General features: G+C 47.7%; 1 protein-coding gene across 1 annotated transcript in view; it reads left to right on the top strand.

Annotated features, from left to right (window-relative positions):
• The window catches only part of PLXNA1 (plexin A1), a 249,591-nt gene that overhangs the window by 120,308 nt on the left and 102,204 nt on the right, over positions 1-27,079 (top strand). The window contains exons 4-5 of the mRNA XM_038772017.1: positions 2,028-2,168; positions 20,785-20,885. Coding sequence (XP_038627945.1) covers positions 2,028-2,168; positions 20,785-20,885 — 242 coding nt within the window. The remainder of the gene's footprint in view (positions 1-2,027; positions 2,169-20,784; positions 20,886-27,079) is intronic.

The following is a 27,079-nucleotide window of genomic DNA, read 5'->3' as shown; positions in this document are numbered from 1 at the left end:
ATAATGTATTTGTTAAGCACTTACTATGTGCCAGGGAGTGTACTAAACACTGGGCAGATATAAAGCAAATGGGGTTGGAGACGGTCCATGTTCCACGTGCATCTCACAGTCTTAATCCCCATTTTGCATTTGAGGTAACTGAGGCCCAGAGAATAATAATAATTATAATGGTGGTATTTGTTAAGCCCTTACTATGTACCAAGAACTGTTCTAAGTGCTGGGGGGGATACAAGGTGATCAGGTTGTCCCACGTGGGGCTCACAGTCTTAGTCCCCATTTTACAGATGAGGTAACTGAGGCACAGAGACTTGCCCAAAGTCACACAGCTGACAAGTGGCGGAGCCAGGATTAGAGTCCATGACCTCTGACTCCCAAACCCGGGCTCTTTCCACTGAGCCACGGGACTTGCCCAAGGTCACACAGCAGACAAGTGGCAGAGCTGGGATTAGAAGGACTTGTCATGGAAGGACTTGGAGTCAACAGTATTATTCCCCAGATAGCACCTCACTTTACTGAGTGGGAGTCATAGAAGACCAAAACTTGCACCGCCCCCCCACCGACTGTCCTCTCAGAGAGAGACTAAAACACAAGCACACACATCCCTCTTCCCTGGCCATTTGCTGGGAAGTTAGTTTTTCTGGAAAGTACCTCAGGGGTCTCTCTCTTAATTAAATACATTTGTTTTGTAAAAGCGACTAAAAATAATCCTGGCTGATGTTATCGGGAAGCTGGCAGTGAATCAAAGGCGTCGCTCTAATTAAACGGGGCTCCAGTTTGTTTGTGATCTGGAATACATTTCCATGCTAATAAGGAGGGTAGAGGGGTTGGGGGGGGGGGGCATTTTCCTGCCTGGCTCTCTCTCCTTGATTGTAAACTATGCAAAAAAACGCTAGTGTGTTTATTGTGGAATGGTGTGGTGTTGGGACTGGAGTGGAGGGGCAAGGGGGAGGAGAGGCTAACAAGGCACCCGGCGGGCCCCCAAAATTGAAGGGAAGGCCTTGTCTCCGAGGGTGTGGGGAAACGGGATTTTTGGCTTGCAGTGTTAGGAGATCATGCTGCTGAAACAGTGAGATTTTTCTGGCAGTGTCTGGGCCTGGGCTTCCCTTGGGTCACCTTTTGGTCAGGTCAGAGTTGTGTAAAAGGTATCTTCAGCAGGTTTGGGGGATCCTCCCTGCTGGGGAAGATGCATGGAGCATTGGCAGAGCTTTGAGGAGGCCAAGATCTGGGAGAGAGCATAGGGGCGAGTGGTTGAAAGGAGGGTTATTGGCCTAATGAGTCAGAGAAGGAGCTTCCCCGACCCCCATCCCACACACCATACCCACCTCTTACTATTTTCCAGGTCCCAAACGCTGTCCTTTGGATTCCTCAGACCTGGACTAATATTTGAGCCTTATTGAGCAGGCAAAGGGCAGGAGAGTGGGTGGTGGTGTGGCATTAGGTGTGATGCTCTTCAGAGGCATCTTTCGGGGTGATTGGTAGGGGTGCAGCTGGCCTCTGCTTAATCTCCTCCATAGTATTCATTTTCAGTCAGCTGTTCACTGAGATTCACCAACCTGATTTCCAGGCCCTGCCATTCCTTGGCACTAGCCTCTCAGTGGTCGAGGCCCCCAGGCTCCCAATTCTATTAGCCACCCTGGCTATCACATTAACCATAGGAGTGCCCATCCTCAGCCTAGCTTGGAAATTAGGTTAGGTGAATTAAGCCCTGTTGTGCTGAGCCCCTTCCAGGGGGTGTCTGCCCTGTGGCTTCTCCTAATGTGTTTTCTATTTACTCAGTTTGAACAGCCATTTAGGAACCTTTAACATAATTGCAGTGGAGAAAAGTTTACTATTTGGGGAGGGGCGAAGGTGGGGGGGCTCAGCAAACTTCTCCCCAACTCCCGTGCCTGCTGCTGGGGGAGAGTAGGGGCAAGACGAGATGAGAAGGAGGAGTCTTAATCTGGTATTGCAAAGGTCAGTTTAGCCTGTTTTTGAACGCGGTTTGGAAGGTTGGAGTTAATGGCTCAACAATTCCATTCTTTCTCCAGATCCTGGTGGATTTGTCCAGCCCTGGAGGGCACCCGGCTCTGCAGTACGAGAATGTGGTCGCCCACGAAGGCAGCTCCATCCTGAGAGACCTGGTGCTAAGTCCCAACCGGCAATATATCTATGCCATGACAGAGAAACAGGTATGTGTTCACGTGGAGGCTAGCAGTATGCCTGCATGTGCTGCATTTGAAGTGTTTAGGCATATGAATGTATACTGCCTTGCGTGTGCCTAGATTCAATGGGGAGCATAATGAGGTATGGGGACATTAAGATTATCTGTTACATTTGTTAAGGATTTACTTGGTGCTGAAGCACTATACTAAGAAAGTCCTGGGGAAAGGTACCAGGAAAGTAATTCCCACACTTCTCTGGCACACAGCGGCACCCAGTCTGAAAGGGGAGGTGGGGACTGGGGGCAGACACACAGAGAAAAGCCATACCACGGTAAAGATCGCAGAAATGGTGATCAGAGGCCGACGATGTCAGCACTGGGAGCTGCGGGACATTGTTGCTGCAGTGGGGAAGGTTCCAGATTCTCCACTGCCCCATCAAGGTCGCCCCAACTCAGCCCGGTCTTCCTGGTTTTCCAGCCGGTGAGGTCTGAATACCCCAGTTATCGTGGAGTATGATATGATGCTGGAGTGGGATGGGCCTATGGGTTTCAAGCCTTAAAATGAAAAACTCCAGCCAGTTGCTGTCTGTGTTTGCACATGTCCCTGTGTTGTGTCCTGTCTCTTCCCAGGAAATCACTGAGGGGTATGTTTTTATCAGCTCAGCCTGGCGCACCAGCCTGTGGAGAGCGTGCCAGGAGTTGCTGCTTTTCCTATAATTCCAGGGTTTGGTGTTGTCCCAGCCCTGCTGCTTCCTCCTGGTTCTGGCTGTCATCTTGGGCCCCTTGCCGCTCTACCCCACCCCCCTGAGGCTTTACTCCAGAGGCCCAGGACTCAGGAGAATCAACATCTGAAGTCTGTAAATTGTGGGTGAAGTTCATACTGTCTGCAGAGGGAACGCACACTCTGACCCCTAGAGATCTCATTCAACCTGGCCTCCATGAGCTCAGGGCTTTGCATCCAGTCAATCAATCAATCAGTGAATCTAAAACAGGGTTTGTGGGTGAGCAAAGCTGCACCCAGGTGGTCTGTTCCTGTATTTGGGCTTTCCTCAGGGAATTGGAGCAGTTTTGGGGTGCAACTTGCATGGGCAAACATATTGTGCATATGCAGAAGGGTCCCAGCTGCCATGCCACAACCTGCCCAGCCCTAAAATGCAGGAGGAAAGAGGTGTATCCCAGCCTAATCTCCTACCAGCTGGGATTTTGAGGACCCATTCCAGTCTCTCCCTCCCCACTCCAAACAACCCCCCTTTGAAATCCGGTTTCCATATTCCTGACTAACTTGGGGCTGAATCTAAGAATTCGACTATTTATTCAACTGTCTCCAGTCCTGAGGCTGGGCCAGTTCAGAAGAAGTCCCGGGGTCAGATCAAGGCTGGTCAAGCAGCAGGATCCCCCAAGCATTCAGATTGTCCCAGCATCATGTCCCATCTCTAAGGCCCTGGGAAAGAAGCAGTGTGGTTTAGTGTAAAAGGCATGGACTGGGAGTCAAAGGACCTGGGTACTAATCCCAGCTCTGCCCCTTCTCTGCTGTGTGACCTTGGGCATTTACTTTGTTTTGTGGAGCCTCAGTTTCCTCATCTGTAAAAATGGGGATTAAATCCTATTCCCTCTTACTTAGATTCTGAATAGACTCCTTAGTCTCTTTAGGCTCCTGTCCCTTGTGGGACAGGAATTGTGTGTCCAGTCTGATTATCTGGTGTTTACTCCAGCACTTAGAACAGTTCTTGGCACATAGTAATCACTTAAGTATCATCATTATTCGTTGGGTTCCCCTAGCTTAGTCCTGTGCTTTGGCCTTGAGCAGCAGGTCCTGGCGGGTTGTCCCCATCCTCCAGGACCTGTGGGAGACTAGATGGTTCTGGGGCTACGTCTGGGGCTTGGGGGCCTCGGACAGGATTAGATACCTGATTTAGTCCGTATTTTTCTGATATTGAGTTGAATAATAATAATAATTGTGGTATTCGTTAAGTGCTTACTGCGTGCCAGCACTGTACTAAGTGCTTGGGTGGATACAAGCAAATTGGGTTGGATCCAGTCTTTATCCCACATAGAGCTCACAGTCTCGATCCCCATTTTACGGATGAGGCAACTGAGGCCCAGAGAAATAAAGTGACTTGCCCAAGGTCACACAGCAGACAAATGGCAGAGCTGGGATTAGAATCCAGGTCCTTCTGAATTCCAGGCCTGTGCTGTATTCACTAGGCCATGGCTGGTCTACTGGCCACAGTCAATTTTGGGTAATGCGTCTGCCTGTCCTAGCACATATTTGTCCCCTCCTGGGCTGTTGGAGGTTCACTGTATCCTTGTGTAAATATTTGAAACCAAACAGGTAGTTGTTTTGCCATGCAACTGGCTCAGTTAAATCTGTTGGCAGGAACCTGGAGGTGGGGCTGGGCTAATTTACTCTCTCTGACCTCTAAGGGTCTCTTGATTTAGTTATCCACTCTGTTTTTAATCAATCAATCAATCAATCAATCGTATTTATTGAGCGCTTACTGTGTGCAGAGCACTGTACTAAGCGCTTGGGAAGTACAAGTTGGCAACATATAGAGATGTTCTCTACCCAACAGTGAGCTCACAGTCTAGAAAGGGCAGACAGAGAACAAAACAAAACATACTAACAAAATAAAATAAATAGAATAGATATGTACAAGTAAAATAAATAGAGTAATAAATATGTACAAACATATATACATATATACAGGTGCTGTGGGGAAGGGAAGGAGGTAAGGCGGGGGGAATGGAGAGTGGGAGGAGGGGAAGAGGAAGGAGGGGGCTCAGTCTGGGAAGGCCTCCTGGAGGAGGTGAGCTCTCAGTAGGGCCTTGAAGGGAGGAAGAGAGCTAGCTTGGAGGATGTGGGGAGGGAGGGCATTCCAGGCCAGGGGGGATGACGTGGGCTGGGGGTCGACAGCGGGACAGGTGAGAACAAGGCATGGTGAGGAGATTAGCGGCAGAGGAGCGGAGGGTGTGGGCTGGGCTGTAGAAGGAGAGAAGGGAGGTGAGGTAGGAGGAGGCGAGGTGATGGAGAGCCTTGAAGCCAAGGGTGAGGAGTTTCTGCCTGATGCGTAGGTTGATTGGTAGCCACTGGAGATTTTTGAGGAGGGGAGTAACATGCCCAGAGCGTTTCTGGACAAAGACAATCCGGGCAGTGGTGTGAAGTATGGATTGAAGTGGGGAGAGACAGGAGGATGGGAGATCGGAGAGGAGGCTGATACAGTAATCCAGACGGGATAGGATGAGAGCTTGAACGAGCAGGGTAGCGGTTTGGATGGAGAGGAAAGGGTGGATCTTGGCAATGTTGTGGAGCTGAGACCGGCAGGTTTTGATGACGGCTTGGATGTGAGGGGTGAACGAGAGAGTGGAGTCGAGGATGACACCAAGTTTGCGGGCTTGTGAGACGGGAAGGATGGTAGTGCTGTCAACAGTGATGAGAAAGTCAGGGAGAGGGCAGGGTTTGGGAGGGAAGACAAGGAGTTCAGTCTTGGACATGTTGAGTTTTAGGTGGCGGGCAGACATCCAGCTGGAGATGTCCTGAAGGCAGGAGGAGATGCGAGCCTGGAGGGAGGGGGAGAGAGCAGGGGCAGAGCTGTAGATTTGGGTGTCATCAGTGTAGAGATGATAGTTGAAGCCGTGGGAGCGAATGAGGTCACCAAGGGAGTGAGTGTAGATCGAGAACAGAAGGGGACCAAGAACTGAACCTTGAGGAACCCCCACAGTAAGGGGATGGGAGGGGGAGGAGGAGCCTGCAGCCTTTTTAGTAACTCTGTTGTATTGTACTCTCCCAGGCACTTAGTACAGTGCTCCGCACACAGTAAGCACTCAATAAATACCATTGATTTATTCGGTGGTGTTGCTGCCAGGAAGGGGTTATTGCCTTGAAGCAAGCGACAGGGTGTAGTGAAAAGTGCACAGGACTGGGAGTCAGGAGATTTGGGTTTTAATCCCGGCTTCCCCAACCTCCAGGCTCTGCAACCCTGGGCAAGTCACATTTCTCTGTGCCTTAATTTCCTCACCTGCAAAATGGGGATTCAGTACATGTTTCCCCTCCCCCTTAGACTGTGAGCCCCAAGTGGGACAAGGATTGTGACCAATCTGTCTATATAGCATCTTCCCCAGCCTAGCTTGGCACACAGCAGGCATTTAATCTCACAATTATTACTATTCTAGCATCTCCAACCCTATGCCAAAGGCCATCCTAGAGGTCTGCTCTGGGCTCAGGGACCCAGTCCAAAGAGAGGCAGGTCCCAGGAGTCTTTGCCACCATGCTGGGGCTTGGAATGTGCTAGGGCTCAATTGGGCAGTTGGAAGGATGGCCTGGGGTTTCTGTGGGGAGAAGCAGTCTGGACCTCAATGGGCAGCAGTTGAGTGTCCAGACTCCCTCTGCCCCAGGGAGCTCTGGGACCAGACAGAGTAGTTTGAGCTTCTTGGAGGTAATATGGGCTTTATGGGCACTTCTGGTCCTGCCCTGTCTTCAGTAAATCATGCTGCCTCTTGTCTCATTTAGCTCATAAGAGCTGCTTTTCTTTTTTAAAACAAAACACCCCCACCCCCCACGCATTTGGATAAAACACCTTTCCATGTGTTTGCATCGGCTGTTTCCTATTTACATTCAAGTTCTTTGTTGGCAGAGGCTGTGTTTTTTTGGAATTAGCTGTATGGACCGAACACAGCACCATAGGAACATCATTCAATGATTGATTAGCCTCTGGGCAAGCTAAGCCAAAGTCTCCCTTGCTGCTCCCACCTCAGCTTTGTCCTGCTCCTAGCCAATCTGTCCCCAGCTCTTGGCAATCTTTCCCAGTCCCAAGGAGCAGGCTGTCTGACCTCTTTGTTTATTCTGAGCACCACTGAGTTCATTGGTAAAGTCTGAACACACACTGCTGAGGCTGGAGAAGGGTCTGGGAAGCCAGAACAAGAACGCGAGAGAGAAGACAGAGATGATGATGATAATAATGATAATAATAAAACACCCACCGAAAGCCTCTTTAGAAATCTCGGTCAATTCATTTGCTCGTAAGTACCTCATTCACTGATGTATCATTTCCTTAGCAGAGCTGTCAAAAGGCACTTGCTCTGATTGGCTGTTTCTCCATTGCCAGTTTGAGCCCCATCGATCTCTCCCACCCCAGGATGTCAGGGGCATCCTGGTGCCACACTGAGACATGTTTAAATTTGCCCACGCAGTGCGTGAGTCTGGGCCAGTGAGTGGCAGGGAGCAAGAGCACTTGGGAGACTTCTAATTTGGTGGGAAAGGAAGAGTCCTGAGATGTACAAACAGAGGAGATTTAAGAGTGAGGGGAACCCAGATAATGCTGCTGCTTTAGGATTTGGAGAAGTCATTGATGGGAGGAATGAGGGAGAAGGAAAATGATGGCTTCTGTCCTCCCCACCACTTTCAAGATGCCTGGTATGACTGAAAGAATGGGTCTGGGGATAGAAAACCTGAATTTCTTTTTTCTCAACTCTGTCACTGGTTTTCTGGGTGTCCTGGGACAAGAAACTTAACTGCTCTGAGCCTCAGTTTCCTCATTTGTAAAATGGGAAAATAATACCTACTTTCTCCCTATTTCCCAGAGCTGCTGAAGATAAAGTGAAAGATAAAGATTGAAGAGAAAATGTTTTGGGAAAGTAAAAAAAAATGTGCTCTGTAAATTCAAGGTATTAAATCCCAAAATAATTTGGATTTCTCCTTAGGGAAGGCTGGTGTTTAAAATGCCAGAAGAAGTGGCCGGTCAAGTGTGGAGGGATGTGTCTTGCATGTAGCTCTGCCTGGGCACTCTTTACTAGTTCCTTAGTCTCAGCCCCCTCTGGTTCTGGATCTGCCATCTAGGCCTCCTAGCTCTTTGCCCTGGGAATAGATGGGATGTTCTGGAACTGCTCCCGTTTATACCCAAACATGTTTGGTCTGGCCCGTATCTACCTCAGTCTCTCTGGTTATGGTTATGGTTATGTCTGTGTAATTTTGTTCCTTTGTGGTTGGGTTGGTTTTATCTATGACTATGGGTGTTGTTTCATCTGCTCTAATGTATGGTCTGGTCTGTGGCTCTGTTATGTGTATGCGTGTCTTTTATCTGTGTTTGTATACAAGAGAGGACAAGAAAGAAATTCACAAAATCATGGATTATGTGGACAGGGAAAATCCAGAATTGCTGTTCATCAAATCCCACATCACTGGGATGTGGCACCCATTGAAGCTTGAAGGTCCCAAACCAAAGGACCCACTTCACAGTGGGAACATATGGAATTTGTTACCTTGGGAAGTTGTGCCCATGGAAAATGCCAATAGTTTCAAGAGGGGTTTGGATGGTCCACTATGAGGATGGATGTCAAGGAGGGCCACCAGCACACAGTGCCCCCAAGCATCCTTTGGTGTCAGTATTGGAGACAGAATACTGAGCTGGATGCATTCTTGTTCTGACCCAGTGATAGCATGACTCACGGATTTATATTTTTATGTTCATTTCTGGGTTGTGTGTGAATGTGAGATCTGTCTCAGTTAAGCATATGTGTCTCTGTTGCTATGTGTATATTTCTGTCTCTGTATAGGACATCATTCAAATGTGTGCCCGCCTTTTTGGTGTATGTGTTTTGCACTCCCTGGTTGTTTCCTGTCTCTGGCTCTGTTGTGGATGTATTTCTTTCTAGAGTGTCTCATCCTATACCTGTCCACCAGTCTGAGGTGAGTTTGTGTGTCTACTATTGTTTTTTTGCTCTGTGAGTGTGGGCTTTGTGAACTGTTGCTATTGTGCGGTGTGGGGCAGGGTTGATTTCTGGGTTATGTGTATGAGTCGGGGGGAGCGGGGAGGGAGTCTGACTCTGGTTAATATGCAATCTGAGCTGGACAACTGATTGGTCTCTACCACCAAAGGATGGGAAGGGAGCTTAGGAGAGTGTTTTCCTTCCACTTGGTGCTGCTCTAAACTCAACAGGTATATCTGGGCGGAGCCCTTCCTTGGAGTCTGGGCCCACAACACTTGGGGCAGGTTGTAGGACTAGTTGAGGGGCCCAGGGAGCTGTGACTCTTGGAAACACAGTATATTTGTGGTAGAGCCGGTGTCCTGAGACCTGCTTGAGTCCTTCAGCGTGGCTTAATGGAAAGAGCCCAGGGTTCATTCATTCATTCATTCAATCGTATTTATTGAGCGCTTACTGTGTGCAGAGCACTGTACTAAGCACTTGGGAAGTACAAGTTGGCAACATATAGAGACGGTCCCTACCCAACAGTGGGCTCACAGTCTAGAAGGGGGAGACAGAGAACAAAACAAAACATATTAACAAAATTAAATAATTAGAATAAATATGTACAAATAAAATAAATAGAGTAATAAATACGTACAAACATATATACATATATACGGGTGCTGTGGGGAGGGGAAGGAGGTAAGGCAAGGGGGATGGGGAATCAGAGGATGTGTGTTCTAATCCCGGCTCCACCATCTCTCTGCTGTGTGACCTTGGGCAAGCCACTTAACTTCTCTGCACCTCAGTTACCTCATCTGTAAAATGGGGATGAAGACTGGGAGCCCCACGTGGAACAACCCGGTTACCTTGTATCTACCCCAGCACTTAGAACAGTGCTTGGCACATATGAAGTGCTTAACAAATACTGTAGTTATTATTATTAGGATGAGCTGTCGGGCCATTGTGCCACCTGTACCTCACCAATTCTCTACTTCAGTCTAACCCACACACTTTGTTCCTCTAGCACCAGCTTGCTCACTGTGCCTCAATCTCAACTATCCTGCCAAGGCCCTTTCCCCATGTCCTCTTTCTGGTCTAGGACTCTCTCACATATGCCAGACCACCACTCTCCCCACCTTCAAAGCCTTAATAAAATCACAAATCCAAGACATCTCTCAAAATTAAGCCCTCTTTTTTCTGACTCCCTCTCCCCTCTCCATTGTCTATGCACTTGGGTCTGTACCCTTTGGGCACTTGGCATTCACCCCACCCTCAGCCCTAAACACTTATCTACATATCCATAATTTATTTATTTATATTAACATCGGTCTCCCCCTCTAGACTAAGCCCACTGGGCTGAGACCATATCTACCATTATTATTATTATTACCAACTCTGTTGTAACGATAATGATGGCATTTTTATTAAGCACTTACTATGTGCAAAGCACTGTTCTAAGCGCTGGGGAGGTTACAAGGTGATCAGGTTGTCCCACGGGGGGCTCACAATCTTAATCCTGATTTTACAGATGAGGTAACTGAGGCCCAAAGAAGTGAAGTGACTTGCCCAAAGTCACACAGCTGACAATTGGTGGAGCCGGGATTTGAGCTCACGACCTCTGACTCCAAAGCCCGTGCTCTTTCCACTGAGCCACACTGCTCCTCTACTCTCCCAAGCGCTTAATACAGTGCTCTGCACACAGTAAGCGCTCAATAAATACGATTGAATGAATGAATGAATGAATATTATTGATTGATTGGTTGGTTGTGAGTCTTTTGGTTCTTGGAGTTGGGAGGCAAGAATTTCTTTTCTGCTTTCCAGCCCCTTTTCCTCCCCACTTGTGCTGACCAGACTCTGAGGAGCAACAGAATCTGCTCTCAGAAGTGAGCTGAGCTGGGCATAGGTGAGAGTGGTAGCATGGAGTCTCTGATGTCCAAGGATGTCTGGAGACCTTAGTTTTCAGCAGTTCTAATAATAATAATTATAATTGTGAAATTTGTTAAGCACTTCCTATGTGCCAGGCACTGTATTAAGCTCTGGGGTAGGTAAAAGGTAATTAATAATAATAATAATGATGGCATTTATTAAGCGCTTACTATGTGCAAAACACTGTTCTAAAGTGCTGGGAGTTGGACACAATCCCTGTCCCATGCAGGGCTCAAAGTCTTAATCCCCATTTTACAGATAACTGAGGCACAAAGAAGTGAAGTGACTTGTCCAAAGTCACATAACAGACAAATGGTGGAGCTGGGATTAGAACCCAGGTTTTTCTGATTCCCAAGTTCGTGCTCTATCCAGTAGGCCACATTGCCTCTCTACAGATAACCATTTCCCCCACCCCTCCCAGGAAGCTGGGAGGCCCTGGTGTGGGGAGCAGTGTTCAGTTAGTTTCAGCCTTTGATCTATCATCCCTGCCCTGTTTTCGAGAGGATGATCACAATCTCCCAGCCTCTTTTCTGTCCCCTCGCCTGCATAACTTGACTGCATTCTCTGACATCCTCTTCCAGTCACTCTTCCCTTGCCCCCTTGATTAATAAAAAGAAATATTTGCACGGAGCTGTTGTTATCAGAGCAACAGAGGAAAGTAATTAAATGAGCAGTTGTAACCAAGCTCCAAGGGGCCAGAGGCTCCAGGGGATTTTAATCACATCTGGAGGAGCAATTAATAAAGAGCCATAAAGTAAAACTAGAGCTGGCTCCCGTTTTCTATCTTGAGTTTTCAGACTGATCTGGCAGATAGGCCACTTGTTACAGGTATGGGTCTAGGGGCCTGAGCCATTCTGTCCTGCATGGAAAGATGCTTGCCAAATCCAACGGCTCATACTCTGTCCTAATCCTCCTCGACCTCTCAGCTGCCTTTGACACTGTGGACCACCCCCTTCTCCTCAACACGCTATCTGACCTTGGCTTCACAGACTCCGTCCTCTCCTGGTTCTCCTCTTATCTCTCCGGTCGTTCTTTCTCAGTCTCTTTTGCAGGCTCCTCCTCCCCCTCCCATCCTCTTACTGTGGGAGTTCCCCAAGGTTCAGTGCTTGGTCCCCTTCTGTTCTCAATCTACACTCACTCCCTTGGTGACCTCATTCGCTCCCACGGCTTCAACTATCACCTCTACGCTGATGACACCCAGATCTACATCTCTGCCCCTGCTCTCTCCCCCTCCCTCCAGGCTCGCATCTCCTCCTGCCTTCAGGACATCTCCATCTGGATGTCCGCCCGCCACCTAAAGCTCAACATGTCGAAGACTGAGCTCCTTGTCTTCCCTCCCAAACCTTGTCCTCTCCCTGACTTTCCCATCTCTGTTGACGGCACTACCATCCTTCCCGTCTCACAAGCCCGCAACCTTGGTGTCATCCTCGACTCCGCTCTCTCATTCACCCCTCACATCCAAGCCGTCACCAAAACCTGCCGGTCTCAGCTCCGCAACATTGCCAAGATCCGCCCTTTCCTCTCCATCCAAACCGCTACCCTGCTAATTCAAGCTCTCATCCTATCCCGTCTGGACTACTGCACTAGCCTTCTCTCTGATCTCCCATCCTCGTGTCTCTCTCCACTTCAATCCATACTTCATGCTGCTGCCCGGATTATCTTTGTCCAGAAACGCTCTGGACATATCACTCCCCTCCTCAAAAACCTCCAATGGCTACCAATCAATCTGCGCATCAGGCAGAAACTCCTCACCCTGGGCTTCAAGGCTCTCCATCACCTCGCCCCCTCCTACCTCACCTCCCTTCTCTCCTTCTACTGCCCAGCCCGCACCCTCCGCTCCTCCACCGCTAATCTCCTCACTGTACCTCGCTCTCGCCTGTCCCGCCATCGACCCCCGGCCCACGTCATCCCCCGGGCCTGGAATGCCCTCCCTCTGCCCATCCGCCAAGCTAGCTCTCTTCCTTCCTTCAAGGCCCTGCTGAGAGCTCACCTCCTCCAGGAGGCCTTCCCAGACTGAGCCCCTTCTTTCCTCTCCCCCTCGTCCCCCTCTCCATCCCCCCGCCTTACCGCCTTCCCCTCCCCACAGCACCTGTATATATGTATATATGGTTGTACATATTTATTACTCTGTTTATTTATTTATTTATTTATTTTACTTGTACATTTCTATCCTACTTATTTTATTTTGTTGGTATGTTTGGTTCTGTTCTCTGTCTCCCCCTTTTAGACTGTGAGCCCACTATCGGGTAGGGACTGTCTCTATGTGATGCCAATTTGTACTTCCCAAGCGCTTAGTACAGTGCTCTGCACATAGTAAGCGCTCAATAAATACGATTGATTGATTGATTGATTGATGGAGCTAAGGATTAGGGGAAATGCGAGGCCCGAGCTGATTGAAGAGGACTTGAATTTGCCAGGCAGATTTTCTCTCTGACTGTTCATGGTGGAGAGAAATCTAAGCTGCAAATGCCAATGGTATTTTTTGAGTGCTTACTGTGAGCGGAGCACTGTACTAGGTGCTTGGGAGAGTACAATGCAATAGAGTTGGTAGACACATCCTTGGCCACAAAGAGCTTGCGGTCTGAAGGTGAGACAGCTGCCCATAGAGGAGCAGGTCAGATGGCCTCTGTGAAGCTGAATGGGGCTAAAAGACAGGGTTTGAACCAGGGTGGGAATAGGAGGGGTGAGTTTTGTAGGTGGTGAAGCGGGGTAGGGTTGCAGGAGCCTGGAGGGTGACCTTGAGGGACCGTCAAAAAGCAGAAGAGTGGGTGGCTTATCTCAGAAGGCTCAGGACGGCAGAGAGCCACTAGATAGCTAAACTCCTTATGGGCTGGGATCACATCCACCAACTCTACTGTGCTTAGAACAGTCAACTGCCCAAGTAAGCACTCAACAGATAGCATTGACTGATTGATCTGGGCCAAAGTGAGAAACATCTGCACAGCTGAGGGAGGGTCTGAAGAGCATGCCACTGCAGGGTAGGAGGAACAGGTAAGGTCCAGGACCTGGGACTTGGCAGAGTTGGAGTATGTTTGATACTTGGGAGGTGAGATGGCCTGTGTGAAGTTTTGGAATTTGAGCTCAGCTATACCCAGAAGTCCAGCGGGACTAATCTGCCCCATTTGGCGTCATTGGCTCATGCCTGACTTGGCAGCCGGCTGGGAGATTTGCCAGGCTTTAGGACTGCTGTATAACAAAGGGTCAGATGAGCCCTGTGGGATGCTGGAAGGAGAGTTAATGTCCTGGAGAAGCCTGGAGCCTTTCTTTTGAGGAGAGAAGTGGGGAAGGGATGGTGACAGGCAGGTAATGGAAAGGCATATTAACCCTTTGAAGGCTCAGCACAAGCTGACCATGGCTTGCTTGCCTTCAAGAAGGGCCATATCCCAGGCCCTGAGGGGAAGGGGTTAAGGTGATAGGGGAGGGTGGTGTCTTTAAAGAGTCTCAGAAACCCAGCTGCTCTGCCTTTTGCTGTTGCATGTCTGTGATGACCAGGTAAGATCCCATTTTAGCATTCCTAGATCTCTTCCTGGGTGAAAAGCTGTAAAAGGTGCTAGAGCAGAATCCAGTTAAGGGGACAAACACCTTTTTGACCTCACACAGGTTGGTTTTTAGCTTTCGCTTCCCAGGCATGCTGAAGTTTTAAATTTCAATGGGTACACTCAGTTCTCCCATAATGCTTGCTGGGGAATTAAGGAACATTCTTTGGACAACATGGGTCTGTCAGTATAGAACACACTGTAATGTTAGAAGAAACAGCATCAGTCACTACATCTGCACTATAATGTGTGTCTTCCTTAATGCAGCAAACATAAGCCCCGTGCTATGAGAGAACCAGATATAGTTCTAATTCCTCAAAACCAGTGCCTTTGTTTTTTTTAATTGGTGAATGCTGGGGGAGGGGGATATGCTAACAGATCAATTTCACCCTCTCATTCTCGCTTCAAGTTCTCTCTTTTCCAAGTTCTCTCTTCTCTGTATATCTCACCACTTCCTCTCACCCCATCAACGGATAGAGTTTAACTTCTAGCCCGGGGTCATGCTAGGCAGGAAATCACCAGAAACTGAGACTCATAAAGAAATTTTGCTCCTTCACCCTCCCTCAGCTTCCACCATCCCCCTGAGCCTCCCATTGAAAGACTCCTAAGGCCTGAGCAAGGACAGGGGTGTGCAGAGGAATGTGGGTGAGGGGGAAGAGGGGAACTCAGCTGTGGGGCTAGAGGGGTGTCTCTGGAGCAAAATGGCAGCACATTCCAGAAGTAGTTGCTGAAACTACATGTGAACTAGCTTGGGGGGCAGTGACTGAGCTGTGGCCAAAAGCCCAATAGTCCTGTGGGCTAAGGCCCTAGGCTGGGTTGGACCCAAGTCTGCTAGGATTCCAGAGGTTCAGGGATAAGGAAAGGGGAGCCAGGCAGTCAGTCAGCAGTATTAATTGAATATCAGCTATAGGCAGGCCTTAAGTACCAGGTTCAGAACAAAATATAGTCCCTGCATTTGAAGAGTTTATGCTGTAATGGAGGAGGTAGGACAGATATATGAATGGGGATTAAGACTGTGAGCCCCACATGGGACAACCTGATTACCTTGTATCTTCCCCAGCGCTTAGAACAGTGATTGGCATGTAGTAAGCGCTTAACAAATACCATCATTATTCTTCTTCTAGACTGTGAGCCCGTTGTTGGGTAGGGATTGTCTCTCTCTGTTGCTGAATTGTACTTTCCAAGCACTTAGTACAGTGCTCTGCACAGAGTAAGTGCTCAATAAATACGACTGAATGAATGAATGAATGTCCCGTTGGCTATGACATCACTATAAAGGGATTCAGGACATCAAGAAAGCAGAGGACCAAAGGAAGGTCAGGTAGAGGGGGCTCAGAACTGCTTACTCTACCTGCATTATTAATAAAGGCTGTAAGAGACCTTACAGACCTTACAGACCTTAGGGCACTTTTCAGCAAGATAAAAATGATCACCATCATCAACCGCAGAGCATTTACTAGGCTCTGCTTTCAAGCATCTTATAATTTAATGGGAGAGATAGGAGAACATGACCTGCTAATTTTATGATAGGTAAAAAAATTCAGTCAATCAGTAGTACTTATTGGGTGCCTCAATCAGTTAGGGGTATTTACTGAACACTTACTGTGTTCAGACTTTGTCCTAAGCACTTGGTAGTGTAAAATTAGACACAATCCCTGCCCTGCTGTAACTCAGCAGTTAGGAGAGTAAAATAATCAGACATAATCTCCGCCCTCAAGGATTGTACAATCTAGCAAGGAAGACAGACGCTAAATAATTTACAGCTAGGAGAAGGTACATGAATCAGTGTTTTACTAGCAGGGTATCTAAGATATGTACATAAGTCCTCTGGGAAGTTGTGAATTGTTGCAGTGGCAGTTGGGAGGGGTATATCAACAGAAATGAATAGGGGAAAGCCTCCTGGAGGCAATGTGATTTTAGAAGATGTTTGAAGACAGGAAGAACAGTGTTCTGTCAGATGTGATGAGAGAGGGAGTTCAGGCTGGGTGGGGGCAGAATCAATCAATGGTGTTTATTGAGTGCTTACTATGGGCTGAGCACGCAGTATAATACAATGTTTGGGTAAGTATAATACAGTGGAGTTGGTAGATGCAGTCACTGCCCCCAAGGAGCTCACAGATATTAAAATACAGAAAGGGGAAATAATGGAGTATACTGTGGGGTTGGGATGAATATCAAAGTGCATAAGGGATGCACAGCCAATAAGGGGGCAGGTAAGGGAAATGAGGGCTTAGGCATGGAAGACCTCTTGGAGGAGAAGCTTTTTAGGAGGGCTTTAAAGGTGAGGAGAGAGGTGTCCTGTTGGATATGAAAGGGGAGGGAATTCCAGGCCCAAGGAAGGATTACCGTGCTCTGCACACTGTAGACACTCAATAAATACGATTGAATGAATGTGGGCAAGGGTTTGGCGGCAGAATTGATGAGATCGAGATAGAGTAGGTTGGTATTAGGAAGGGCATGGGTAAGAGGTTGCTAGCGAGAGAGATGAAAACCAGGCACAGTGTGTAGGTTGGTTTGAGAGGAACGAAAAGTGTAAGCTGGGCTGTAGTAGAAAAAGAAAGTGGAAGAGTGATTAAGCTGATTGAGTGCCTTAAAGCTGATAGTCATAAGTTTCTGCTTGAATGATTAAAAAAAAGGAAAAATTACATAGGTACATATGAGTGCCAAGGTGGCTGATGGGGTGGCATGGCCAGGAAGGTGGGAACTACTCAGGAAACTAGTCTTGGAAGAAGTGGCTTTTTAGGAGGGTTTGAAGGTGGGGAGGGATATGATTTGGTGGAACAGAGGGTGGAAAGGTATTTTGGTTCCCTCCCCAATTTAGATTGCCTGACCCAGGTCCTTCCCTGATATGGCATTTATTAAGCGCTTTCTATGTGCAAAGCACTGTTCTAAGCGCTGGTGATCAGGTTGTCCCACGGGGGGCTCACAGTCTTCATCCCCATTTTACAGATGAGGTAACTGAGGCACAGAGAAGTGAAGTGACTTGCCCAAAGTCACACAGCTGACAATTGGCGGAGCCGGGATTCAAACCCATGAACTCTGATTCCAAAGCCCGGGCTCTTTCCACTGAGCCACGCTGCTTCCCACTGAGCCACGCTGCTTCCCTGATGCTTTCCCAAGTGTGCCATTTTTAGAATGGAACTGGCAGCCCCATTTTAAATTGAGTGTTGGAATTGAGAACGAGTGGGAGCTGTGTTGCCTAGAGCGAAAAAGGATACTCATTCATTCATTCATTTTTATTGAGTAACTACTGGGTGCAGAGCACTGTACTAGGCACTTGGAAGAGTCCAATAAGAGTAACAGATCCGGTCCCTGACTTTGCGGAGCTTTTCTAGCTAATGGGGAAGACCGATCAACTCAGATTGCATAGATACAGTAGGAACAGGAGCAAAGACAGTAAAAAGGAGAAAAGAAAAAAAGAAGAAATGATCATCAAGGATGAATCTTATATACACACAAGTGCTTAGGTTAGCTGATTGGATGACATGAGCTGGGGAAGCGGGGGTGAGTTGGGGACTGCTACCTGGCTAGAAAAGTGTCTGGTGATGGTGGCTGAAGTGTTTTGGGGAGCCCGAATAGCCAGGACCACACTTAGTTTTGCTGTGGTTAAAACCTCCAGCGAGAACACAGGGTGAAGTAACCAGATCTGGGGAGGAAGTGGCAGTCTGCCGTGTCACAGTCAGGGAACTCCCCACTGGAAGTCCTGTCTCCAAACCGCATTTCTGGCTTGGTGACTGCTGGAAAAGCAGGGCCCCATTGTATCGCTGCTGCCGTCAGCCCGGCCACCCCGAGCATATGGGGCTCAGCGTGCAGTAAGTGCTTAATGAATACCATTGATTGGAGGAACTCAGTTTGCTTCCCTGGTGGTGTACCTGGGATTCCATGTCCTAGCAACACTGAGTCCCCATGTGGGACAGGGACGAGTCTGTCTTCTTAGATGATGGCATTTGTTAAGGTCTTACTAAGTGCCAAGCCCTCTTCTAAACGCTGGGTAGATACAAGCTAATTAAGTTGGACACAGTTCCTTAATCCCCCATTTTACAGGCGAGGTAACTAAGGCACAGAGAAATTAAATGACTTGCAGACAAGTTGCAGAGCTGGGTTTAGAATCAGGTCCTTCTGACTCCTAGGCCCGTGCTCTATCCATTAGGCCATGATATCTACCCCAGTGCTTAGCACAGTGCTTGATACATAGTAAGTGATTAACAAATACCATTATTATTGCACTACTAATAGTAACACCGAAGGAGGAGAAACCCCCTTCTTTCTTTCCCCGGCCTGGCCCCATTCAGAAATGGAGAGTTATTGGTAGCAGATGGGGATGGTGCTTCAGAAGGAAGATAAGAAGAGCCCAGTGACTTAGTTGGAATCCTAGACTGTAAGATCCTTGGGGTCAGGGAACGTGTCTACCAAATCTGTTATAATGTACTCTCCCAAGCACTTAGGACAGTGCTACACATACAGTAAGAGCTCAATAAATACAGTTGATGGATTCGTTGAGAAAAGAAACCTGAGTAGGCAAGTGAGGGAAGGGCAGGGGAGTTAGTATTCATGATTGTGTTTCTGGGAAATGTGTTAATGATTTATTTTTGGAGGGGTGGGGAGGGTGAGGTGGGTGCGACAATCCTTGCATTGGGATGTGAGGTGAAATATTCTTGTTTTATGCTGCACCCAGATAGGAATCAACTCATGAATGTTATAGAGTTTGTATAAATATAAACCTAAACCTGATTGTCCTTTTCTGGGCAATCTGGAAAATGTCCATCACGTGGCTGGGTCTAGAGAGGCAGTCACTCCCTGTCCAGTTCCGATGAATTCGCCATAAGACGTGGGCTGAATTTGGGTAGCACTTGTACCAGCTCAGCCCTGATTCAGCCCTGCCCTCAGCCACTATGCTCCCCTCCATCCTCACTCTCTTCTGTCCTTATTGGTGTTACTATCATCTGGTTCGACTGGCATTAGTCAGGGTAGGGGGCAGGTGGAAAGGAGGGCTTGAAGCCTTTCTTCCATTGGCATCCTGATTAGGATGCCAGGGGGTTGAGGGAACAGCCAATACTAATACTCTAAGGATTTACTTTTTGGTTTAAGATGGTGCCCTGTGTCTGCCTCTATCATACATAGCAGAATGACTGGTGAGAATGACCCTTTCTCCTTGATAAGAAACTCTCTGGCTCTGAAGTCTGCCGACCACTAAATTTTAGTTCCTTCCCCCACTGGGGAATCCAAACCAGCCAGATGGGTCCCGATAAATGTCCTGGGCGTGATTCCTTTCATCTCCAGCGGTTTGAGGCAGGGTTGGTTGACTAGGCAGGGATAGGTCTCTCTGGAATGAGAACAGACTTGTTCCTAATTTATGGGATGGGGTGGCTGCCTAGAGGCTCCAGTGGAGCCAGACCAGGGGCAGGGTAGGGGTAGCGGGGGGGGGGGGGGGTGAAGAGTGTGTGTGTGTTTGTGTGTGTTTTCTCCCCCTTCTAGACTGTGAGCCCGCTGTTGGGTAGGGACTGTCTCTATGTGTTGCTAACTTGTACTTCCCAAGCGCTTAGTACAGTGCTCTGCACACAGTAAGCGCTCAATAAATACGATAGATTGATTGATTTTCTGTTGATCATTTCCTTGGGGTTCTCCTGGTTTTCCCATTTCAGTGATCCAGCTAATCAGCAGTACAGTGAAACCCAGAAGTTTGGCTCTTGGTCTGAGAAGCTATAGTAGTAGTGTGATATCTGGTCATTTCATGTTTCTTTCTTTTTTTCTTTTTTTTTTTTTTGCTCCCCCTCGAAATTTTGAATTATCTCAAAGTAAGTTTGGGCCACACTGACTCATCCCAGGAAGCATCCCTCAAACTCAGCTGAAGGTATAAGGAACCCAAGTGGCTTCTTATGGGGGCAGCCTGAAACTTTGGCCAGGAACCAGAAGAATGAAGGATAAAGGATGATCCAGGAGCGTGCTGGAGGACACTGGGTCCCTCTTGTTCTGCAGCCTAGGCAGATAGGACAGGGGCTCCCCTTGCTTCCCTCCATTTGGGGTGGTGTAGAATCTTTCCCCTCCGTAATAATATATGGAGGGCAGATAATAGTCAGCACTCTCCTTCCTCCCACACCTCCCCACCTAGGACCAGGCAAGGAATATGGCATTTGCCCCTCTTGCTTACAGGCCCGGAAGAATTGCTGCAGGTTCATAAAGCACTGATTTAGTTTCCAGGCTGTATCATGTGGACTGGGAGGATCTGGGTGTATGTAGTGGAGAGGGCTGGGCTCTGGAATTTGGACCTAGCCTTGCTCCTGCAAAGGGGCTTCTTTTCCCTTATCTCTGCTTGAATTCTTGCCATCCTGTCTGCTCTGGCTACCCCCTTGATCAAGTTTTGGTCCTGGTGGGGTCTGGCCCATGAGGCATGTGTGCCTCCCCTCCCCCACCCACCAAATCCACAAGATGCTGCATAGCAGGAACCTCATCCTGACCTTGCAGGAGTGACATTGTTTCTTTCTTTCTCTCTTTTTACAGGTGACTCGTGTCCCCGTGGAGAGCTGTGAGCAGTACAAGACCTGTGAACTGTGTCTGGGCTCCAGGGACCCCCACTGTGGGTGGTGTGTCCTGCATAACATGTGAGTAGTTAATAATAATAATAATAATTAATGATAATAATTTTACTACTTGTTACGTGCTTACTATGTGCCACGCACTGTTCTAAGCACTGGGGTAGATACAAGGTCATCAGGTTGCCCACAGTTGCCATGAACTAGTTGGGAGTGGAGATCTGTAGTGCCCAATCTGGTGACATTTGCATCTGGATCTGGCTGTTGAAAGGTAGTTCATGCTAAGTTTGGGCCAGAACAGCGTATTCTTCCCCACTCCCAAATCTGCCTGCTGGAGATCTCTGTGTCCTCACTACAAAACCCAGAAGCACCTGGATGTGTCTCCTATGTTCCCCTGGAATTAGACCCAGGTGGGTTTCGGGCCCCATGTAAGCCCGCACTTCTGGAGCTGGGCTGGGCAAGAGCCTGGATTTTCAACCATTGGAGGGCTATACAGTGTGGGCTGTTGGGTGAGGAGGAGGGTGGGAAGAGAAAACCATCGAACCCCTTTGCCTTCTCCATATTACAGGGTTCAATTCTGGGCACACCAAATGACCCTGGTGATTTTCCTCCCAGACACAGGGTTATGAAGAAGATGCTTTAGCCTTAATAATAATAATACTTATGGTATTTGTTAAGTGCTTACTACGTGTCAAGCACTGTTTGAAGTGCTGTGGTAGATACAAGTTAAACAAGTTGGACACAGTCCTTGTCCCACATGGGGATCTCAGGTCTAAATAAGAGGGAGAAAAGGCATATAACCCCCATTTTACAGTTGAGAGAACTGAGGCACAGAGACGTTAAGTTACTTGCCCAAAGTCACCCATGGGGCAAGTGGTAGTGCCAGGATTAGAACCATGGTCTTCTAACTCCCAAGCCCAGGCTTTTCTCACTAGGTCATGTGTATACCCCCTTCTAGACTGTAAGCTCATTGTGGGGATGGAATGTCACTGTTTATTGTTGTATTGTACTTTCCCAAGCGCTTAATATAGTGCTCTGCACACAGTAAGTGCTCAGTAAATACGACTGAATGAATAAATGAGTATAACAGCCCTGCAGTCTGCTTTTCCCACTTCAGGAAACTTGAACTTTTAGCCTCCTTAATTACAGTTCTCTTCCTTGTGCCAGGTTCAGGGGTGCTCTGTCAGAGTGTCTATGTTGAAGATGATTCATATTCAAATTTTCCTAGACCTTTCCTGATCTTCATTAATGATGAAAATGTCCCAGGTTCTATGCAGTAAGCTCCTTGATTCTATCAGAAGCTTCTTGGGGGCAGGAACCATGCTTTTGATTTTCCTCTGAAATTTTTAGTGTCTAGAACAGGGCTTTACCACAACGAGTTGCTATCACACCAGCTGACCTGCAGACTCAGGCTCAGACTTCGTATGTCATTTGAATGTTGTTATCTATATTGCTGTGTACCGGCATATGTGTGTGTGTGTATATATAGATTTGTATATAAAATTCTCAGTCTGTCCAAGCTAGATTGTAGTTCTCTAAATCTCATCCCATAACCCTGCAGAGTGCCAGCTGTGATGACCCAAAAGCAATTGGGATTTGAGATGGGAATCGTGTTAGTAATGTAGTTTTGGGTTCACAGGGTGGGGGATGAGGGAAATCCAGTGGTGAGTAATAACACTTTACGCACATTCAGAAGTAAACTTACAGTAATGTGGCTGAAAAGAGATTGTGTGGACCGGCAGTTAGCGCAAACGTGCTACCATAGGTGCCAACTCCCATGGGAGCAGTCATCGCCACAGCTTTTGAAGACGGACTCCCAGCTTCACTCCGCCAAGGTTTCTGACAAGAACCGGGAGTTATCTATCAGGCCTGAGAAGACCCAAAATGGTGGCTTTCCAGCCTGTTAGATCTTGGAGCCTATCTCTCCTCCCCTTTCACTCAAAATGAAAGGTGGATGCCATTGTGTGCCTGTGAGCCCTTTGAGAGTCTAATCCTCTCACAGGCATTCTTCCCTAGTACTTAGCACAGTCCTTTGCACACAGTAAGAACTGAATAAATATTATGACTGCTACTGTTAGTCAAGGTTTCTGGCATCATGGCTGACTCTTTGGGAGACCATAGGTGATCCACATCTCTTCTTTCAATCAATAATAATAATAATGATGGTATTTGTTAAGCGCTTACTATGTGCAAAGCACTGTTCTAAGCGCTGGGGGGATGCAAGGTGATCAGGTTGTCCCACGTTCATTCATTCATTCATTTAATCATATTTATTGAGCCCTTACTGTGTGCAGAGCACTGTACTTAGCGCTTGGGAAGTACAAGTTGGCAACATATAGAGATGGTCCCTACCCAACAGCGGGCTCATAGTCTAGAATGGGGAGACAGACAACAAAACAAAACATATTAACAAAATAAAATAAATAGAATAAATATGTACAAGTAAAATAGAGTAATAAATACGTACAAACATATACACATGTGCTGTGGGGAGGGGAAAGAGGTTAGGCGGGGGGATGGGGAGGGGGGAGGGGGAGGGGAAGGAGGGGGCTCAGCCTGGGAAGGACTCCTGGAGGAGGTGAGCTCTCAGTAGGGCTTTGAAGGGAGCTCACATGGGGCTCACGTGGGGCTCACAGTCTTAATCCCCATTTTACAGATGAGGGAACTGAGGCACAGAGAAGTTAAGTGACTTGCCCAAGGTCACACAGCTGACAATTGGCAGAGCTGGGATTTGAACCCATGACCTCTGACTCCAAAGCCCGTACTCTTTCCACTGAGCCACGCTGCTTCTCTAGCTATGCTGCTTCTCTAATCAACCAATCAATCAATCGACCAATCAATAGTATTTATTGAGCACTTGCTGTATGCAGAGCACTGTGCTAAGCACTAGGAGAGACTAAAGGGGAAGGAGTCTTTGTGACTCAGTTTCACCCTTGGCAAATCTGGGAGAAAAACTCTTATCCTGAGTGCTCCCCTCCACCCACCCCAAGTATCATCTTTACTTGGGGTTTTGAAGATCCAGTTGGAAAACGAGTTGGTCTTAGTGAAGGTCTGGCTGTCTAGCTGTGTGGAGTGCTTAATTAAACTCAAGGACATGCGTCTTCCTCCCCGCAGTTCTGGAAAGGTCAGAGTGGCTGCCGGGCCTGAGTTCTAGGGGACGGGGTCGCTAGCTTGGGAGATCAGCTCTGCTGATTGTTGCCAGGACCTTGTGCTGGCTGGGAATTCCTTTATTTGCATCTTTACCAAGCTTAATTAAATTGCTCCCTTCTAATGAAATAATATCGTCACAGATAAAGGGAGGCAAGGCTGACATAGCAGCTAAGAAGGAGCCCTACACCTGAGAAGGAGGTGCCAGGGGAGTTGGCCCGGAATTGAAGCAGGTGGAACAGCTGCTCCTATGCCGATCTGTTGAATGGCGGAGCTGAAGTGTGGCTGAGAGGGAGGGACCAAGCCTGGTGCTAAAGGGCTAGGGCAGATGGGGCTGGCGGGTGATGCTATTGGAGTAAGGGGCAGAGGAATAGCTGGCACCAGCTATTGCCTCCTTTCTCTGGAGTCTTGGAGGCAGTGATTGACGGGTCATTTCTCTCTGCTCAGGGTAGGCTTGTAGGATATGAGAACTGGCAGAGCTGAGGTGGCTGGGTGGCGAGTGTGGGGTTCATCGTCTAGTGTTTTTATTTTTCCAAAACACTTTCATAGCAACTGTGACCTTGGGTAAGTCATTTAACTTCTCTGTTCTACACTTACCTATCCACAAAATGGAGATTAAGCCCCAAATGGGACATGGACTGTGTCCAATATGATTATCTAGTATCTACCCCAGCGCTTAGTACAGTGCCAGGTACATAGTAAGAGCTTAACAGCTACGATTAAAAAAACAGACAATGCAAAACAAAAAAGATAAATTGACTCCTTTCATCCTCCTGACATGAGAAGCAGCATGGCTCAGTGGAAAGAGCCCGGGCTTTGGAGTCAGAGGTCATGGGTTCAAATCCCAGCTCTGCCAGTTGTCAGCTGTGTGACTTTGGGCAAGTCACTTAACTTCTCTGTGCCTCAGTTACCTCATCTGTAAAATGGGGTTTAAGACTGTAAGCCCCACGTGGGACAACCTGATCACCTTGTATCCCCCCAGTGCTTAGAACAGTGCTTTGCACATAGTAAGTGCTTAACAAATACCCTCATTATTATTATTATTATTATTATCTGCTTTTACAGATGAGGACCCGAGTCCCAGAGGGGTTCGACTGCTTGCCCAAAGTTGCCAAGTTGGGTCTAGAATCTGGGCCTCCTCACTCATCTGACCCATCCTCTTTCCACTAGACCTCACTACTTGATCTGGGATGGATGTTCATTCAGTCGTATTTATTGAGCACTTACTGTGTGCAGAGCACTGTACTAAGCGCTTGGGAAGTACAAGTTGGCAACATATAGAGACGGTCCCTACCCAACAGCGGGCTCACAGTCTAGAAGGGGGAGACAGACAACAAAACAAAACATATGTGTGACCAGGGAGCAGATTAGGTCGGCTCCCAAGGCCAGTTTCTGCTGTTTGATTGGCCTTGGTCTCCTCTCGCTTTCCCCATCTGCTAAATGGGTGAACAGACCCCAGGTTCTTAAGAATGTCACTAGAATGAATGGTAACTTGGCTGGTGGAAATCTTAGCAGCTCTGAGATCTTAATGGGCACCTTGCCATGCAGCCTGGCTACCTGCACAAGAAAGGGAATAAGGTCAGGTTGGTTTCACTGAGCTCAGATAAGCACTGTTTAGGAACATTTCTGGCCCCAAGTTTATCTCCAGCTTGGGGATTCTGGCTCTTTAAAAGCAGAGAAGTTTCTCTTGGCCACATGATTGCACTGACTGTAATTGTTCTTAGTGGGCACCTTGCCATGCAGCCTGGCTACCCGCACAAGAAAGGGAATAAGGTCAGGTTGGCTTTACTGTGACCAGCCATGTGGAGCATAGAATACTGTTGGCCAGCTTGTGTGGAAGGAAATTATCAGCATCTAATACCAAACGTTCCTGTGTTTCCTGAGCTGCAGTGGTGGGCGAAACAGGGAATACCCTATTCCTGGAATCTGTCTCTGAGGCCCTCGGAACGCCTGTTCAGCAATACTACTGCTAATAATAATATTCATTCATTCACTCACTCATATTTATTGAGCACTTACTGTGTGCAGAGCACTGTACTAAGCACTTGGGAGAGTACAGTACAACAATAAACAGACACAATTCCTGCACATGATGAGCTTACAGTCTAGAGGGGTAGACATTCATTAATATAAATAAATAAATTACAGATATGCACATTCATTGATTCAATCTTATTTATTGAGTGCTTACTGTGTACAGAGCACTATACTAAGCGCTTGGGAAGTACAAGTCGGCAATATATAGAAATGGTCCCTACCCAACAACGGGCTCAAGGTCTAGAAGGGGGAAACAGACAAAAAAACAAAACATGTAGACAGGTGTCAAAACCTTCAGAATAAATAGAATTATAGCTATATGCACATCACATGAGTGCTATGGGGCTGGGAGGGGGGTTGTGTCAAGGGAGCAAGCCAGGGAGATGCACAAGGGAGTCGGAGAAAACAAAAGGAGGGCTTAGTTATGGAAGGCCTCTTTGGAGGTATTCAGAATTGTGGTATTTGCTAAGCTCTTCCTATGTGCCAAGCACTGGACTTGTTTGTATGCCAGCACTTAGTACAGTGCTTAGCATGTAGTGCTTAACAAATACCATAATCATTAGTATTATTATTATTAAGATGATCAGGTCCCACATGGGGCTCACAGTCTAAGGAGGAGGGAGAACAGGTATTGAATCAGGAGGGAATTGAGGCACAGAGAAGTGAAGTGACTTGCCCAAGGTCACACAGCAGGTAAGTGGCAGAGCTGAGATTAGAACCCAGGTCCTCTAACTCCCAGGCCTGTAGCTGTTTCTGTTAGACCACCCCTCCAGGTGTCTCTCTGTACATTGCATTAGCCCAATCACATCCTTATGTTTCTTTTATGTATGTCCTCCATTCCTCTGTCCCTTGCATTTTGAACTTGTTGCTATATTTGTTCATTTGGGTCTGTCTAGTCTCCCACAACAGACTGTGGGCTTCTTGAGTCCAGAGATGCTGTTCTTCCTCAGACCCTTCCCTCAGCACCTAGGATTGGGTTTGGCCTCGGGTTGGGCGATCAGTCAGTACTGGTGACTCTCACAGATATGATCTCCATTACCTTAGCACAGTCCCTGGGAGTGAGGAGGATTTAAGGACCA

The sequence above is a fragment of the Tachyglossus aculeatus genome, chromosome X1 (assembly GCF_015852505.1).
Source record: "Tachyglossus aculeatus isolate mTacAcu1 chromosome X1, mTacAcu1.pri, whole genome shotgun sequence".
Lineage (NCBI taxonomy): Eukaryota > Metazoa > Chordata > Mammalia > Monotremata > Tachyglossidae > Tachyglossus > Tachyglossus aculeatus.
Note: the sequence above shows the minus strand (reverse complement) of the source record. Positions and strands in the feature narration are given on the sequence as shown.